Genomic DNA, 18,329 nt, shown 5'->3' with positions numbered 1-18,329 from the left:
GGAAAGGCAGTATCTACTTCACCTACTGATTTTTGAAACTTATGATAAAGACTCCCTGAGGTCGAGCTCCGGCGAGCAGCACAGCAGAGGGCAGTGTTTGCCCGCTCGCGGGGACGAGCTCCCGCGACTTCGCTCCCAGCAGGGCCCTCGCGGAGGATTAACCATAAACCCTTATTGCAGTATTTTGGATATTCACACCAGGAATCTCAAATTTTACTGCAGAACGAAGAAGTAAAGTACACTGCGGTTGCGGATTACTTTTCCCTGGATAAAGTTAACAGATGGCAATCATCCAGGCCAGACGCTCCCGCGAGAGATGGGAGACGTTCCCGTATTTCGGGTGGACATACGCTCCCTTGGGCGAGATCCCCGAAGGAGTAAAATGCGACAAGTTGAGCTATTCAAACGACTCGGGGAACCAGGAGACTTAACCACGCCGGCTGGGAACCGGTCGCAGGGCAGCGTGGCGAGAACTGCCGAGGCGGCCGCGTCCAGGCGGGCCGCGTGCCCCGCGGGGATCGCCTTGGCCAGCGCGACGCACGCAACGCCGTCAGCGCCGAGCGCCGCGCCGCCCGCCATCCGCGCTCCCGGAGCGGAGCGCCTCAGAACCACCCCGCCGCTCTGACTCTGCACGCTAACGTTTGAGAAAGGGTTTAAAACTCAGCTACTTATTTTTCTGATCTGTATTTTGAAACAGCAGCTTATCCACAAAAGTCTTTTCAAAGAAAATTACTTCACTTGCATGGAAATTCCTAATGGAGGCACAGCATCAGCAATATCTGGAAACCAACCGGTTTACACATTTTGCCTTGAGATTTTTCCTCAGTCTGCACAATGTAACAGAACTATTTTTTTAAAATTTTTTGTTTTATTTCTTACTTCCTGGAACTCTGTGAATTAGACTGAGCTTGTCACAATCCTCAGCAAAACAACACTGTCTTCTGACTAACCGCTCAAGCTGAAACTCAACTTTTCACCTCGAGTTACGGACATTGTGTATTTTTTGTAAATGATCGGCTGTGCTTTCAATTTCTCTTGCTTTATACTTCTACCTTGTCAACTTCCATTCAACTTGGACCAGTTTCCCAGTATCACCAGCTATTAAAAAAAAACCCTACCGTTATTAAAGGTTCTTGGACATACCTACCACAATTGCTGCTCAGAAGCACTGCAGTATGTCATCAAAGTTAAGAGCTTGAACACACCATCCAAATGTAAAACTGTTTAATAACTAGACATAATAAATTTCATGTCACAGATGACATCAAAGGGAAATATAGATTCTGTATCTTGCAGTACTAACAGATCTACAGACTTTTAATGTCCAGAGGAGACTTTCATCGTTACTTATCCTGATTTCTTAAACAACATAAAGCATAAACATTTGCCCTGCCTCCTGCAGGGTCGTATGATGTGGTGAAGTTGAAGAAAATTTCAAGTCTTATTTACTTCACATGTATAACATCTTCTCCCTAGGATTATGTTGCAGCACTATAAAGCAGCTTTCCTGTTACTTACTTCACAAACTTGTCCACGTGAGACATGGAAGCTTCATAGTTTTTTCCTCCAAATTCCTGACAGTGTAAAGCCATGAAGTGAGGCTTGTGTGCATGGACAACCTGAAACACACAGACAAACAAGTATTAACAGTGCTACAAATCCACAACTACTAACATACATCATAAATGAAGCAAAGGGTTATCTCTAAAAGTAGGGTTATCAGCTATTACCTGAAGAGTAACTGGTAGAACAGCAATAAGAAATACGGGGACCACCATTTGTTAAGAGTATGTGAAAGACTCATAATGCACCATAATTATCTCAAATATTCTTAGTAAACCTTTCCCTTTAAAATGTGATTGCATTCCTGTGCATTTAAAGTAAACACATTACTTCTTCCAGCTCATTTTGAAGAGGATGTAGACCATAAGGAAAATCAAAATGTATTTTTATTGAGAGCTAGAAAAATTCAAAAACCTGAGTTTATTTGTAATTTCTTTTCACTTTTACAAGATGTCTTATTTATCTCATGACAGAATGCCAATTAGGAACCACATTTGATATTTTTATTTCTGTAACTTTTATTTATATACATATGTGTGTGTGTGTATATATATATGTATGTATGTATACACACACACACACCATAGCATATATACATGCATCTAATACAGAAAATACATACAGGAGACAAATTAAAACTATTACGTTGCATGAAACTAGCATTGAAAATATGCATCTTAAACATCAGATAGCCAGAATTACAACACAGTAAACATACTAAAAAGTAGTAGTTTTAGGGGAGAATATAGGTTTTTCAGTCTTTCATCAAGTCAAATATGCAGCATTTTAGAATTTACTGTTGCTTTAAATGAATAACAACTGTTATTTTGTCTTTATAAACTTTCTTTACGTTAATTATGTTCAGCATTGCAAACACTCCTTATCTAAAACTGCTTCTGTGTTGGTATTCCGTGGCACAGAAAAACCAGATTTCTGTAAAGGCTTCCAACTCCTGCACAGCATGGTGAGGAATACCTCAAAAACACCAGAAATACTTTCCCTTCACACTCATTTTTGTCTGCTGGTACCTTGCAAGTCTGAAAAGGAGAGACGCAATCAGCCTGTGCAGTCCTGCTTTTAATTATGTAAATTAACAACAACTAATATTACTGTAAAAAGGTCTTCAAAAATGTTTCTTTTTAACCACATCATTTGATCTGATGACAAGAAGCAAAACTCTTTATTCCTGCCCATGCAAAATAATCTCGTTAGGAATCAAGGCCAAGCGCGATGAAGCAGACAGCAGCAGAAGCTGGAACACAGCTGATGCTCACTGAGGAAACCGCCAGGTCCACCCCACTCGCGGCCACCTGGCCGYCACACCAGCACGATGCACTGGCACAAGCTGGACGGGACAGCGAGCGCGCCCCAAGAGCTACGGCACCGCTGTGACGGCGGGCAGCTGCCACCACCCACCTCCGCTCAAAGAGCTCGTCAGACAGCAGCATCCAACGCGTTAGCGGAGAGGAGACCTCAACGTTCAAAGCTGGAGAGTCAGCGGGCTGCAGAAGAGAGAGCTCGAAAGCCCCAGAAGCCAAGGACCTGGACCTCCCCTGGCACACGCACACACTGCCTCGGGCACAGACACCCCGAGGAGGGGCAAAAGGAGGCCCTCTACTTTGCTCACTCCAAACCACCCTCAAAACGTGGTAGCGGCTACGTGAAGAATTCCACGAGACCTGTAACTGGACCAGAAGGATGGAGCCTGTCTGGAGAGCAGCGGCGTTCCCGTGGCCAGGGACAGTCAGACCCACACTGGCCGCTCTCGTTAATGACGAGCAGCAGAAAAAAGCTTTGCCCAGCAGCGGTTTCTTCATGTACCCTGCCCTACTCCAAACACAGCACTGCAACAGGACACGTCTTGAGAACTGCTTTGGACAGGCCCCTTYCTCACTGCAACTATCAGTGGTCTGCAGAAAGAAGTTCTGATTTCAAAAAATCTGAGTATCTACTTCAAATTTCAGTAAGAACTGCTACATAGAAACCTGAGAACCGAGCTAGCCTACAGAAATCAAAACAGAAGCCAAAGCCTCTGCACTTCTCAGCTTAGCAGGGTTCAGCTCCCCCGACTGCAGGTGATGGAGATGGGGGCCACCAGGCTCCCTGGCTCCGTGGATGTGGAGCCACCGCGGCCGCCTCCCCAGCATGACGGGCAGGGCAAGCCAGGAGCACACGCGCTCGTGCACCTTTCCCCCACCCCRAAGGGAGCACCTGGCTCTTGAACTCACTAGCTTTGCACACGGGGCAGAAAGCAAGCGATGCAGCAATACAAGCCCGAAACCATGCAAATCAGGAGCGTGGTGGTTCTGCCTCTGCCCAAGCGCACGCTGCCTGCCRAGACTGATGCTTCTGCTACGTTGTTTTCTTGCAATGTGATAAATCTAATTTATACTTGTTATAAAATTAAAGCATACTGCATTCTGAGGAAGACCAGGTGCTTCCACACTCGACGGAAAGCACACGAGAGGTGCTGCCGTATGCAACCAGCTGCTGGCAGCGCACAAGCACAGAAGCCGTTAACAACCGAGGAATAACCAAGCAGCCTTATCAAGTCTGACTAGCTGGCTGATTTTCTTCAGTACTTCGAAGATAAACATTAACCAAATACAGCCTGTGAAGTCGAATCTCATACCAGGCTTCATCTGGGATCTCCACAACACGCAGTCCTGGCTGCATGTGCTTTATTGCTCCAAATCAGCTTTGGCTTGCAAATACAGATCTTATCTATCTGGATAGCTCTATGAAATTACCATAATTAGAAAACAATTGTAACTATTGAATCTTGTAAAGCAAACATTCACGTCTTACTGTTTCAAAGGAACACATCTAGCAACTGCTTATTGCAAAGAAAGTAAAAAAAAATTACTGGTATGTCACTTTATTCATTTTAACTGCTATAGTCATTTGCTTCACTAAAACTTCTTACTTAGCTGATAAAATTAATGAACTGGTAAGATAAAAGTCAAACTGCTTCAAATGGGTTCTAGGAAAAAGCTACTTCACATATATTAAACATGAGTAATAGGGAGCCTTGACAGTGGAATCCTCCAAAAGAAAAACATTAGAGGAATTGCCGTTCCCGTAACGTCGCAAAACAGAAAATATTGAAGTCTGGCAATTATCAGCCTGTACACTGAGATACAGGACACGTTTTTATTTCATATTCAAATCCTTAAGAGCTTAAAATAAGAGCACATTTGGGAAAAAAATATATGCTGCTATTTTAATAAGGAAACAGCACTGGCTGAATAACCCTGAGATGTCTTAGGGGAATTCCTTGCAGGTTAAACCACAAAAACACACCTGAATATTAGTTATATCCTCCCATATAATAAATATCCTTCAACTAAGAGCAAACTGTCTCTGCTTCATTACCTTTTATTACTTTTCTGCTGTAATGGAAGAACAAACAGTACATAAGAGTGAATAATGAATACTTCAGAGTTGAAAATTCATAGCTGCCAGAGGTTAAAGACTATATACAAGATCATATAAACATTGTATTTGCATCTACAAAGCACAAAATTTTAAAAAGATGGGCATTAGTCTGAATTTCCAGATATACAAAAACAGTGTAGAGGAAGGCACTTAATTTTTGGAGTATGTGTAATTGAACAAGGTGCTTCATTATTAAGTATAAATATAAATCTGGTGAAAAATACTGTTTATTGCTGTTATTTAACTATAAACAGCAAAAAAAAAAAAAAAAAAAATCCCCTATACATTCTAGGCCTACTGTATACTCAAATTTAGTAGACTTCTGCCTCTAAGCTGCCTGGACCACAACTAATGGGCAGGTTGGTTACCACTATATAAGCTCAAAAGCACATCTGATATTCACAGCTGAACATTAGTATTGGTGTATTATTATACTGCAGCGGTGACCATAATGGAAAAAGTAATTATCGAGCAATTACAACTTCAATTTTAATAATTTGATAGTATGCAGTAAATTAATAGGAGAATAAAAATTGATACTAATTAGCACAGATGTACTGTACACAACAGCACAGGTAGCTTCATTGCTGGCATTYTGAATTTTTGCTTTTAATGATACTTCCGTGTCATTTTAAAGTAATTCCTTAAGAGTTTTTTTTTTCTTTTCTTTTTTTTTAAAAAAACCTTACAAAAGTAATGAAGGCATATAATGTCATCAGGTGGGTAAGAAACTATATCCTCCCCTCAAGCCTCCATCTCTCGAGGTTTTGTCTAGACCGTTGCTTTCTCCACAGTCAGTGCTGGGGGGGAATGGGACGGGATGCTCTCCAGAGGCGTTCGCAGATCCACACCTGCCACGGGGCACTGCAGTACTCCAAGGTCTGGGGCTTCTTCCAAAGCCTGAAAAAMCCTGTGCTCCAAGCTGTCTGGCATCCTGTCTCCCGTGACCTTCCCCATCTCCGCTTGGGATTTCCACCCAATCTTAATGCTGCTCCTTCCAGGGCAYGGCTTGGCTTCCTTCCTGGCTGGCCAGGCTTGGTGGCTGTTTCCTGGGCAACTCTCCTGAGCAAAGCTCATGGCCTGTTGCTACCTACCCTTCCTGCCCCTCCTTCCTGGCCAACTTTTCCATCTCAACAGCTCCTGTTCATGCTGTTTCCTTAGCTCCCTATTGCACCTTGGTCCTTTCCTCCAGGCTGCCCCAGCTCCAGGGCAGCCTCCTTGGTTGGTCCGCCCTGGTCCCTGGTGGGCACCACAGGCTAAGTCCCATCTCCCGCTTCTGGAAATAAGTTCAGAGTCTGCAGGAACACAAGAAAAGCAAACGAGCTTTTGGTCTGGCCTGACTCTCCTGTCTGGATGACAAGAGCCTGCGTGACCCCTCTTGCTGGGAATAGCAGCTCCTCTCCTGTCTCTTCTGGCACTTGGCACAAGGCACATGCAAATTTTCAGCTTAAGCAGGGAGTATTTTTTGTAATATTAATGTGACAGAAACCAACGAGAAGAGTTGAGTAACTTTTTAAAAAAAAAAGGGGGGGGGGGCTTCCAAATACAGACTGCACTTATGCATCATATAAAAAAGGAACCAATATGTAAAAGTATATATAAAAACATTTATAAAATATATATATAAAAAATATATAAGAGTCAGAGAGAAGAGTTCACACATTATCCAGGAATTCTGTGTTTTGATCTTTGTTCTTTCCCAATCTTTCCTGTTCTTCTGGCCCCTGTTCTCAGGCAATAGGCCGTTTCCAGATTTGACAGTATCTACAGCCTCTGAGGCTGTGACTCAGACTCTGGTGGCTCAGTCGAAACTCGTCCTGCACAGCCACACGWGAAGAGGAAGAAGGGAGCCGAGTTTTGCAAAACGCGCCGCTCCTCACGCGCTCCCCCAGCTTCAGTGAGCTCATTCACACACACCAATTCCCAAAAAAGCAAGGCTCTCGATTGGGAACGGATAAGGACATATCATTTGCATTACTGTGCTTCAGACRGCGTGCCAAGGCTCAGCTTGTTGCTCCAGCGCAGCAGCACGGAGGAGCCGCTGGGGCCAGAAAGCCCGTTTCTGAGCACGATCTGCACAGGATGCCACAAGTTTCCATGATGTCAGAGCCAGGCTGGCTGCCGGCCCACGTGGCACCGGGACGGACTTTTCTCCCCTAGTCAGCCAGCCGGGCCGCGCTCACGCCTTTCTGCTTGAGCGGAAATCACTGAGCCGAGAACGTCTCTAGTGAAGCTTTAACTTGGAGAAACGCACCAAAATCCAGCAGCGCGTAAGCGGTACAGCCAAGACTAATCGTTTTCACCCTGGTTTTAGGCTATGGTTTTGATAAAAAATAAAATAAAAATAAATAAAAAGCTTATTGCAGAAAGAGTTCCTGTCTGGAAGAGGCACCAGATTRAGACTCTCTGGAGTTGCTGGGTCCCATTACAGAACGGGAATCCCTTGCAGTTAAACAAGTGGGATTAAAACCACTATAATTAAAGAACAAACTTTCTGGAAGGCTCCTTTTCCTTCTCCTTCTTAACAAGGAGAATACACACGCTGCGCTAACCAACGCAGTAAGGAAGTTTCCATACAGCAATACCAAGATGGCTTTAAGGTAAGCTTTTTAMTTTCGTGTTACTGCAAATAAAGGACTCTCAAACATATTAAATGACATGGCCACTTACACACTGCACTAGGAAAAAATCCCTGCCTCCACAAATTCATTTAAATGGACTGCCATGCATGTTACAAAGAAAAGACTGTACTAAAATTAGTAAAACGAGCTCCCAAATCTTCCCACCCCAAACAAGAAGCTGAAAAAAGGACATAGAATGGGGAAGGAGGGAAAAATGATCAATAAAAGGCCTTTCTATCTGGCCCACCTTTGCAAACACAGCTTCTCGGTTTTCTTCTGAAATTTCTTGCATCCTGTTCTTTCCTCCTGTGTGAACTGACATTAAGCTGGATATTGGACACAAATAGGGCAATAATCCAATTTACATACCCTGTGAATACACAATCATTTGCATAACATGCACTTTATCAAATCATCCAATTTCTCATCAAGCAGTAAACTCCTCCCCATCAAACACATCCTGCTTCAAAACACTGTTGTCACCATCTGTCTGTTCACTTCCCTCCAAACAACTGTTCCCCTCCCTGTTTCCAAGCTCCCCGCTCTTCTTGTACCTGTTCTCTTTCCCCAAGCTGCACRTTCCTTTATGTCTTGCACTCCTCATCACTTCTCACAAACAACCAGCGCAGGAATTGTGAGATTTAGCTGGATACAGCCAGGTTGGGCTTGCAGGATCTTCAGATGTGAGGATTTGGCAGGGGAGGAAGAGTAATGGCAGACAGCACAAATCATCATGTTCTGGACAAGAGCTATCCAGGAACCCATCAGAGAGCAGGAAGGCATGGTTTGTGAGGAAGGGAGTTTTTAGTGAAAAGATGACAGGAGTCCAAGCCAAAGTGTTTAAGATCCAAGCAACTCCCCACTGCTCACAGTTGGGCACAATAACTAGCTGGAGGACTTCACCGAATTACGCCGCCTTATAGAAAGCRTTCTCTCCCTTAACTGCAATTTCTGACTTTAGAATGCAATGTATGATGCACTAGTTTACTTTTTCTGAAGTACTTTGATTTCAGTCCATCTTTTTTTAGCTGTAAATACTGTTTTCTCTGTAGAACATTAGGAACCAGAGCAAACTGTGCACCTTGGGGCTTCTGTAGCATCTCTCCTCCACAAAGCCTGCTCTCACCCCTTTCTAACAGATTTTGCTAATGGAAGTTGCACCACATGGTGTAGCACACGCTACAAAACTATCAGTTTACTTCCATAGTGCTAAGGCCGATGGCATGGATAATTACACTAGAGCAAGCGGATAACGTTTCTGAAGTGCAGATTGATTTTGCTGTACGCTGGTCACGCATTGATGGGCTGGTGGAACTCCTTCAGAATSTTCTTCCCGTGTAGTAGGGACCATTTGTAGTCATCCCACTTTTACGAAGTATTCAAATGTTTCTAGTTTAATGAACAAAAAAGCATGCTAGAGAATAAGCCATTCCAGAACACATTAGAAACCTCCTGCCTTTCATTTCTGCACCAGTGTGATCAAAATAAGTCCAGGTCACAACTGCTTGTCACCTGAGAGCTAAGAGAAAATAGCTAAGCTTTAATGGGGACACTATTTAGTCTAAGAATAAAGAAAATCCACCCTCTGAAGAATCCCTTGACAGGCAGACTGTCTTCTCCCCTCAACCATATCTGCATGATGCTTAGCAGTATGTGTTGCTCGTTGTTTGCTCTTCTCCCCTAAATATGATGCCTAGTAGGCTAGGTATCGTTTCCCATGGTATTTTATCCTACTACATTATTGCCTACTTCCATGAACATTTACTTCCCAATTGTGGTGTCTGTTCTGCTTTCTTTCCCCCTTAGTTAATAAATAAGTAATTTCCATACCTTATAAGTTTTGGTCACCGAAAGCCTATGGACACTAGGTGATTTTATGGGCTGCCAAAAGCATTCAGTCAAAGAACAGATGCTGTGAGCTTTGTGCATTACAGCACTGCAATACATTGCTTTCTTATTAGCAGGCTCTAAAAACACAAGCTGGAAGTCTGTGGCATTTAAAGTAACTGACTACCAAGATTACCTAGATTCTTAATGATTATGATCCAAACTATTTAATGAAAGAAAAGGTTCAAAATACCTGAATAAAAATAGTGAGAATTATTAATAAGGGTAGAACAAAAATAATGTCAATTATACAAGCAATAATGGTGTTAAATACCAATTTAGTTTCTATGTAATGGGTAAATTAGTGTAACGTCCATTTCTAAGATGGACAACGAAATTTATATGTATACAATCTATATACATGTCTAAAGAATTAAATCATTTTTTCCTAGCACTCCCCAGCCTTATTTATACTGGCTACAATTCTCAGACTAAATTAATAGCTATAAGGTCATTAAGATAAAATTTCAGATATGTCCAAAGATAGCCTAATTTTGTTGAAAATTAGATTTCTAATTATATTAGAAGTCTCTGATCTTAGTCTATCTCATAGAAAATTGTGCTCCCTTTTTTTTAAACATCAATTCCATCCTTAACAAATTGAAAGTCATTCTTTATCACTCTTTTCTTATAGCAAGATTCATAGCAAAGCAGCTGACCTATTTCTATGTTTGAAAGTCACAGACAATACCCAAGATTCAACTTTGAAATAGAAGTCTGTGCCTTTTCAAGCACAAGCATGTTTTCAGTCATGCAAAAATGTTCTCAAAATAAATTAACTGCTATCAGCAACTGAAATGAACTTAGAATAAAGTTTAGAGAAAAATCAAACTTAGGATAAACAGAACATACACCTACCAACTGCAATATTTTAATACTAAATACAATCAGTAAGAGGAACATAGAGACACCAATCTTCACTTTATCATTGAAGATAACTTCACTTTATTCACTTAATCATAACAAACTCCATATTGTAAGTCAAATGCAGAAAATACCATAAAGACAACCAAAGAACGAAGCTTTACCACGGTATGTCATCTCACTGTAATTACTACCAGAATTTAAGATGCATAGAAGAGTGAACTTGGTTACAGAGCAAGTTCTTTTGCTATCAAAAGATTTGCTGTCCCAAAAGAAAATCCTTCTGTTAACGTGCCTTGCAGCTGGGTCACAAGCACCAGGGTGGTCGCAGCCTCACTCCCCCATGGCCTGCATGATTGCACACCACTTCCCTCCTCTTTGCAACACCATGGGTATTTATGTGACCAAACAGAAAATCATTTCAAGGAAGCTAATCCAACCCCAGTCATATTAGCTGAATTAGTTTTGCTCCCCCAAGAGTGACGGACCAAGGAGCAAGAGCAATGATGGCAGCCCCAGCTTGAAGGGGTCTAYGGCAGCAGTACTACACACACAGAAGAAAGTAAATTTATAATGTCTGTGGCTCTAGAGGCTATTTAATCATTTCCATAATCTTGATGGCTTCCTTAAGCAAAGGAGAAAGGGATTGCAATAACGAACAAAGAAACAAAGAAATAATTCAAACTATTCTGGAAGTTCTACAAGCTTAGAGGGAAAAAAAAAGACAAAACAAAACAGAAACCCACAAATCAGAGCGTGCTCTAAATAGTAAGAGAACCACAACCACGGCACTATCCCTTCCAACTCTAAGCTTAACAGGAAAACGTAAAAAGTAACTTCTGGGATGGCAGACAGAGTTTAGTGCTCTTTCACTCTTAAAAAAAAAAGAAAGCACAGTTTGTCCTTAAGTTTGCATTTCAAAGGTAAAACAGAGCCACAGAAATCATACGGGCTTTTATCAACCTCATTAAAATATTTTCTCATTCTCCACCAAAAAGGGGTGGAGGGGTATTTAACATAAAGGAGGTCCTTGAACTTTCAAGGCTAGACCACATACTTCGCAGTCTTAAATTAAACCATCTAAGAATTGCCAAATTCTAGGTTACTGCTTTTAAATGTTCCCTGCAACAAGAGAAACACATCGCTAATCATAAAATCACTTCTCAAATTACTAGCAGCCAGAGGCAGCTGAACCCAAGACTGCGCCAGTGGCTGCTCCGCCTAGGATGCTGGTGCACTGGTGGCATTTGGTTATCTTATTCAGCATCTGTTCAGATTTCAGATGACATGACAGTCCTCCAAAACAGATGTACCACATTGAGCCTGGTCCCTTCCACCTGAGGTAGCCTTCCAGGCCAGACCCCAGGTGGCCAAGCAATTCCCACTCCCAAGCTTCACAGAATGGCTGAGGCCAACAGGAACCTCTGGAGATGATCTGGTCTCACTCCTGCTCCAGCACAGCCAGGTGGAGCAGGTTGCCCAGGATCATGTCAGGTCAGGCTTTTATCATTTCCAAGAGTGGAAACTTCACAGCCTCTCCAGGCAGCTTTACTCCAGGACATGCAACACGTCTCCTTATCACTGTACCATCAAACCAGCTCTCTGACCTGAAATGCAGCAGAAATGGAGTAATGCCTTTGGGAGACAGGAACGCCACATGGGAACCAGGCAGGGAGTCAGGCAGCGCTGTTTGCCTGTTACATCCAGCACAGACACGTATCTAGAATCACCTCACACCACCGCTCAAACCCACAATCAAGTATAGGAGTCTGGGCTGTAGGACACCTTGCCTCTGTAAGAGGCAGTCAGATCTTCTTTAAAATTTCAAGCTCAAATATATTGCAAATCTTTGTACTCAGTGAAAGCATAGGTTTAGAAATTGATGACGGAAAGCAAAAGTGATGCAACTACAGGTATCATCCAGCAAGAGGAAGACTTGGAGTAGATGCGATGGAAACTGCCTCTGACCAAAAGCTGATTTCTTCACAGAGTTTACTTTCAAAACACTACAAATCAAGGAGAAATAGTCCTGGCTTTCTTATTCATATTTACATTTTTTTTAAATAGCTATTCATGAAGTTAGGCAAAATTTGATAATAATTATAGAAGAAAAAAAATCTGCCTTTCTAGTTCTCGTATTATCACATTCCAGGAGAACAAGTTTCTGAAGTTCAGCTCCTAGAGGTGAATTAAATACAATTCTCAAATTTCACAACAACATCAAAATTTCTGGCTTCACAGAGGAAAACCTGAAAACATGAATTCTTAGAATTCTAAAGCAAGAACRCATGAATCACATGTTCACATCCTCTCTGCTCCCTCTATAGAGCATCAGGACTTGAAAGCAGATGCTCCAAAAAACCTCRCACATTCAAAGAACCACCTTCTTAAGGCAACCTGTGCAATATCAGACATTATTAGATYTTTCACATTTTTCATGTTAGTAATTTAAGATATTTGAAGAATAWGGGCAGAACTTTAAAAATTTTAACATATAGTAGTTAAATGTTTAGTTCTCCATATGCTATCAGTTTGGGAACTGCATATTGCAAGTAACTGCTGACAACATGTAGATTGAGTAATTTGTATTCCTTTATCACACCTATTAAAATCACTTATTTTAACTTGTTGGAACTTAAAAACAAGCTACAAAATGTTACCATTTTTAAATGTTGCTTGACACCAATTCAAAGATAAAGACAAACCAACTTTACCAGTATGTAAGAAAAAAAATCAGCACTAATATTTCCATTTTGGGKTTTAATTTCTAGAAACTCAGACTTCCTTTTTTTTGTGCAATTATTTTTACTGCTTACAAAAGGACTTTGCTGTCAGAAGTTGCGCAAACTATACTGACACAACTCTACATGCAAATTGAATTCCTCGGAATGGAAAAAATTGCGGTCTGTGGTTTATCTGGGTTTCGTGTTTACAAAGAAGTGTTAGAAGTCTTATTACAAGTCATTTTCCAGTACTTCTCATGAATTTAAACTCGCAGTACTTGAGCCCAGCACGTCGACTTGAAACGCAGACGTTCAGCAGTGCATTAACTAGGCTGCTACGCAGCCTCGTCGCAGCTCTCCCAAGTTCAGCACAAGCCCAGTAGCTGCCCCCCCAAAGAGCATTTTTTGCAGTTTTCCCACTTCCTGCTGCATTCTGCAAACGCAGCCCGCGCCGCGACCCTGCTACACGCACGAGAGCAACGCCAAAGGGCTGGAGGCCAGCGAACCGCCGGAGGGGGGGAGCAGCAACTCCGCTGCGGCCGAGACGGGGCCCGGAGCCGCTTCGTCCCACCGCCGGGGCTCGGACCCGACCCGCGCGTCCGACCASCAACGAACCGGTCCGCCCCTCCTTGAGCCTTGCGAACACAAACGTTCCCCGGGCCAAGACCGACCAAGCAGGTCCACGTTAGCGGTTTCCGCACCAGGCTCCTAGCGGCTTTTCCCCCCGCCTCCTCCCTCCTTTTCTTGTTTTTCACAAAATATTTTGAAAGGTTTCTGCAGCGCTCTAGAGCAGAATGGGAAAGTTACGCAAGTCCTGATCATTTCTGTGATAACGAAGAAATRCTTCTCACCCTGCTTTAGTAACAAGCGAGCATGGATGGAAAATCATTGATAACTATGCAGAGATAAGTAATGTGATGCTGTAAAATATGCAGTCAGTAATGTAAGAATTATGGATTATATCTATATGTGYTTTACATTTTTATCACAGGAAGAGTCTTTTCTGAAAAGCCGGACAGGTTTTTAATTAGACTTAGCTGAGAGAGTCTGCACAGTTGGAATATCATCTACATACAGCAGTAATCAGTCCAGATGGAAGAAGAACATAAAGAAATTAATCTTTTGTGAGGCTGACAGATGCTTTGCAATATAAGACTAACTTGTTTGCAAAAATCTGAAATGGAGTAGCCAAACACCTAAAAAAGCTAACTGCACTATTTTACAATATTACAATAAAGGTTGCACATAGCACTAGTAAGCTGTGCATCCAATAATTACAGGACATTTTGAGCTTAAAAAAAAGCAAAGATAATATAATAAAATATAGACAATCGAAATATGCTATAGTTTCATATTAGAAATGATACAGCAGAATGTTGTTCCTTTAAATGTTTTTAGACAGGAAATTTAACAACTCTTAAGGAATTTCAAAATCCACCAGTTCCAGGTGATGTGATACATACTGACAGTGTGAAGCAGCATGAACTAATACCACATATAAAAGATGAAACCTTTATGTTGCACCACTGCTCACATTTTATCACTGATTTGCATATTTCTACATGACAATTTATTTGCATGTTTCTCCCTGGACTCAAGAAGTTCAACAAATCTGCACTGCAATAGCATGTGTTAGAGTGGCTTTTACACTATAAATAAATAAATAAATTGAAGTTTACAAAACATTTTATAATAGGAGTTCAATTTCTATATTTTCATATTGCCTCAAAAAGAAAAATTTCAAAGTAAGGGTAGATAGCAGGACTGATCTACTGCAAAATAAACATCAAAAYTGTTAGGTTTTATTTTCAACATAAATGTAAACTAGACCTTGTACCATGTTTTTTAAAGATTACTCAGACACACTTCTTTCTTGAAGGAGACTTAAAAGACTACTTCATGCCATACTAATCTCAWTTTTATAAAATATCAAAACTTTTTCTGACAGAGGATTGTAGATGAGAACGAGTAATGTTTATACACTGAATTTTTATAATCTTCAGTTAGAAACCCAGAAAGATGCATATTTTTTAGGACTGATTTTGACTGTAAAATAGCTTATGGCTCCAGATTGACAAAGCAGATCTTTGCACGAAAATATTAACTAAGCTGTAGAACTTCATAAAAAAAATATATATATTTTTACCTTACCTGATAAAATTCCCGAAGCCAATTCTTCTGTAAGTTTTCTGGCTGGAAAAAAAATAAAATAAATTAAGAATAAAGTATTTTTATAATATTTTTAAACATTTTAATTGGTATATTCAAGTGGGATTTTTTAAAAAAAAATTAAATAAAAAAGGCAGCTGTTAGCAYGCTCCTCCCAGAGCTCAAGAGACCAGACTTCTTCCAAGTTCTGAATCCCTTCTTCTCAAGTTTTCCCCAAGAAGGTGCATTTTGCACGTGACTTCACTATGTTTGTACACTCATAACCACATCAGATAAGTCAACAGACTAAAAATATGAAATATGTGCTTTTCAGAAGTACATATCCATTACCCGGATATCAAAAACTTCACACAAACTGCTGATACCCAACTTCCAAAATCTGAGAACGTGGCTCCAAGTTACATATATGGACTTGTAAGGAACTGGCTTAAAACTACTGTGCTTTGGGGGGATACTTGAAGTACATCAGAACTCCTGTCAACGATTTTGACACGTCAAACTTGACGTGTTTCCAAATTGCTACAAAAGTTCTGAAAACTATACTTCTCATTTATATTTTTACTTTAATAAAGTTCTGCCTTTTCCAAAGCATACAGCACCCTAGAGACAATTAAGCAGATAGACAAAGAGATTTTTGCAGAGCAAATCAACAGCTCTATCTCAACCTTCAACGTCAACACTTCCTGCTAATTCTTGCATCAGATCCCCATAATGTGGGAACAAAACCCAGATCTGACTCCGCTCCTATAGGAATAGCAAGAGTGTCCAGTATCTGCAGTAAGTAGCAAACATGTCGAACTGAAAACCAGAAGATGCTTCAACACCCTCACTTAACATCCTCGCTTCAGTCATCAGTACAACACCACCCGGTCAGGCACAAACACCGACACCGGACTCCTGTTCTGCTCTATCTTCCCATCAAATGGGGTTTCAAGCACTTCAAGACAACTTTGAACTCACTCATTTATAAGAAGATTCATATAAATTGTTGAATGAAGATTTGCTCAGAGGTGGCTAAAAAGAATTGTGAGTAGGCACAAAACAAGCTTTCTGTTATATGATTTAAAAAAGAAAAAAGTGAGGGGCTTTTCACCCGCTAATTACCACCTAATTTTTGTTAATCCCTCATTCTTGATGATTCTGAATGTCAGACACTATTGGTGAAGAAGGTAAAATTTTTACTCCTTATGAGTAGTTTCCTATAAATAGCGAGTTCAAATTCTTTTTCTCATGATGAATGTTCTCAGTATTTCCAGTCGAGGTTTGAAAATAATAATAATAGTAATCTCCACCACTTATGGAAGAGCAGGTTAGCCTTGTTTCCACCCCCTCAGAAAACTAGATGTCAGCAAAAGCCACAAGGATTCCCGGAGCAGAAACTCCGAGCAAATGCCACGTCTTCCCCACGGCTACTTTGCTGCTACCTCAGCTCCTTCCTCGGGAGTGCTGAGGACTGCAGGTTCTCGCACGGCGCCGGCGCCGACTGCRGCGGGAGCCTTAATGCAGACGCTGCTAGAGACTCGTTCTGCTCAGTTTTAATTTAATAAGATCTCATCTGCTACGATTTCAAGCCAACTTCCACTCTAAAGTTATGAAGATAGGCAATCAAGGATTCAYAGGTCACGCTGCTACAAAGCAAATCTGAACTGGGGCCACGCACACTTATTCTGTATACGATTTGTATACAGTCTAAACCAAGAGGCCAGATTCAAACTATCAAGAAAGCAAACTCTTGGGGCCTGCAATATCTCTAATGACACGTTTCTGGTAGTTATGACAACTAGATGAGCAAGTCTGGTGTTATATTACAAGCAGGCATCAGCAATGCCGTGCATTTGTTTTTAAAACAGAAAGTTTGGCCTTATTAACTAGGCAGCAGGCAATTTTAGTGTTGTTAGAAGATTTGTAACTTTTCTCTTTATTTATGCAAGCTGCAAGGGGTCCTGGGGACCTCTTAAATATTAAACGTAATCCAAAATAACAAGAAAATCACTCATAAGCAAAAACCCAGCAAGGAAAAGCAGATCCGGTTCCAGCCTATTTTCATTTTCACAGGAAGACACCGACGTGCAGATCACACGAGACCCGCGCAGCACAGGCATGGATTTGTGCTAAATGTACTTCAAAGCACAAGATTCTTCACCAGGAACCGCATCCAGTTTGAGACAGTCTTTCCAGCTGAAGCATAACTAAACTTTTTCATTTAGCATGTTTTGAAACCCTCAGTTAAATTAGTATGCAAATCTCTAAACGTGAATGGCAAGTACTGTTCACACATTCGCTTACACGAGCTATGGCTTTGTGAGCGGGGAAACACTGCTAAACAGAAATATTTAATGTAAATTATTCATATCTGAGGCATCTCACAGGAGAAACTATGCATAATGTAGCTTTTGCTTTTAAACGCAACTGAAGTGCTAAAGCCTCCCCCATTTCCTCCTTAACTAAATGAGGATCTTGGTTGCTTTAGTGCTTAATCTGACGGGTACATCAGCGGGGCGATGACGAGGCCGCTCCCGGGCCCTCCGACAGCGCTGCACCTACTGCCCATACGCCAGGAGCRCGTTTTTGGTTTCTTTTTTTCATTTTCAAGTCAAATTTCTCTCTTTGGTTTTAAAGCCCATTTTCATACGCTAATATCAACACCTGTGGAGGAAGGTCCTGACGGCACCTGAAGAGCAGCACCTGCGCGGCCCTGGGCATTAGCATCCCTGGACGTTGCAGCCCGCCGAGCCGACGGGACTCGGCACCACGCTGCCCGGCTCCCGCACAGGGCTCTTCGGGAAAGCAGAGACGCCGTGCAACCTTCCAACGATGGAAAACGTAACACGACCCGTCTGGGTCACTGTGGCATCTCTGATCCCACCTACTCCGTTTCTGCCCCCTCTCTGGCCACGCGTGACGGCCGAAGCCCCTCTGCAGAAGGCTCTCCTCTCTCCGCATGGTTGCTGGCACTCAGGTAGCAGTTTTTGGYGGTACAGGCGACCTGCGCCAAGTCTGACAGTGGCCTCGTGCTCCACGCCCTAAGGGCAGCCTGYGGGAGCTGGCGGTAGACCATCTCCAA

At 41.9% G+C, this 18,329-nt stretch overlaps 1 protein-coding gene across 1 annotated transcript in view; it reads right to left on the bottom strand.

Moving 5' to 3' along the window:
* INPP5A (inositol polyphosphate-5-phosphatase A) overlaps positions 1-18,329 on the bottom strand; it is a 253,222-nt gene that overhangs the window by 154,575 nt on the left and 80,318 nt on the right. The window contains exons 3-4 of the mRNA XM_085299800.1: positions 15,248-15,289; positions 1,519-1,619 (exon numbers count right to left, since the gene is read on the bottom strand). Of these exons, the coding sequence (XP_085155926.1) occupies positions 1,519-1,619; positions 15,248-15,289 (143 nt within the window). The remainder of the gene's footprint in view (positions 1-1,518; positions 1,620-15,247; positions 15,290-18,329) is intronic.

This window comes from Rhea americana, unplaced genomic scaffold, assembly GCF_003343005.1.
Source record: "Rhea americana isolate MKP2758 unplaced genomic scaffold, rheAme1 scaffold_154, whole genome shotgun sequence".
Lineage (NCBI taxonomy): Eukaryota > Metazoa > Chordata > Aves > Rheiformes > Rheidae > Rhea > Rhea americana.
The sequence above is the reverse complement of the archived record's forward strand: the minus strand, read 5'-3'. Positions and strand labels throughout refer to the sequence as shown.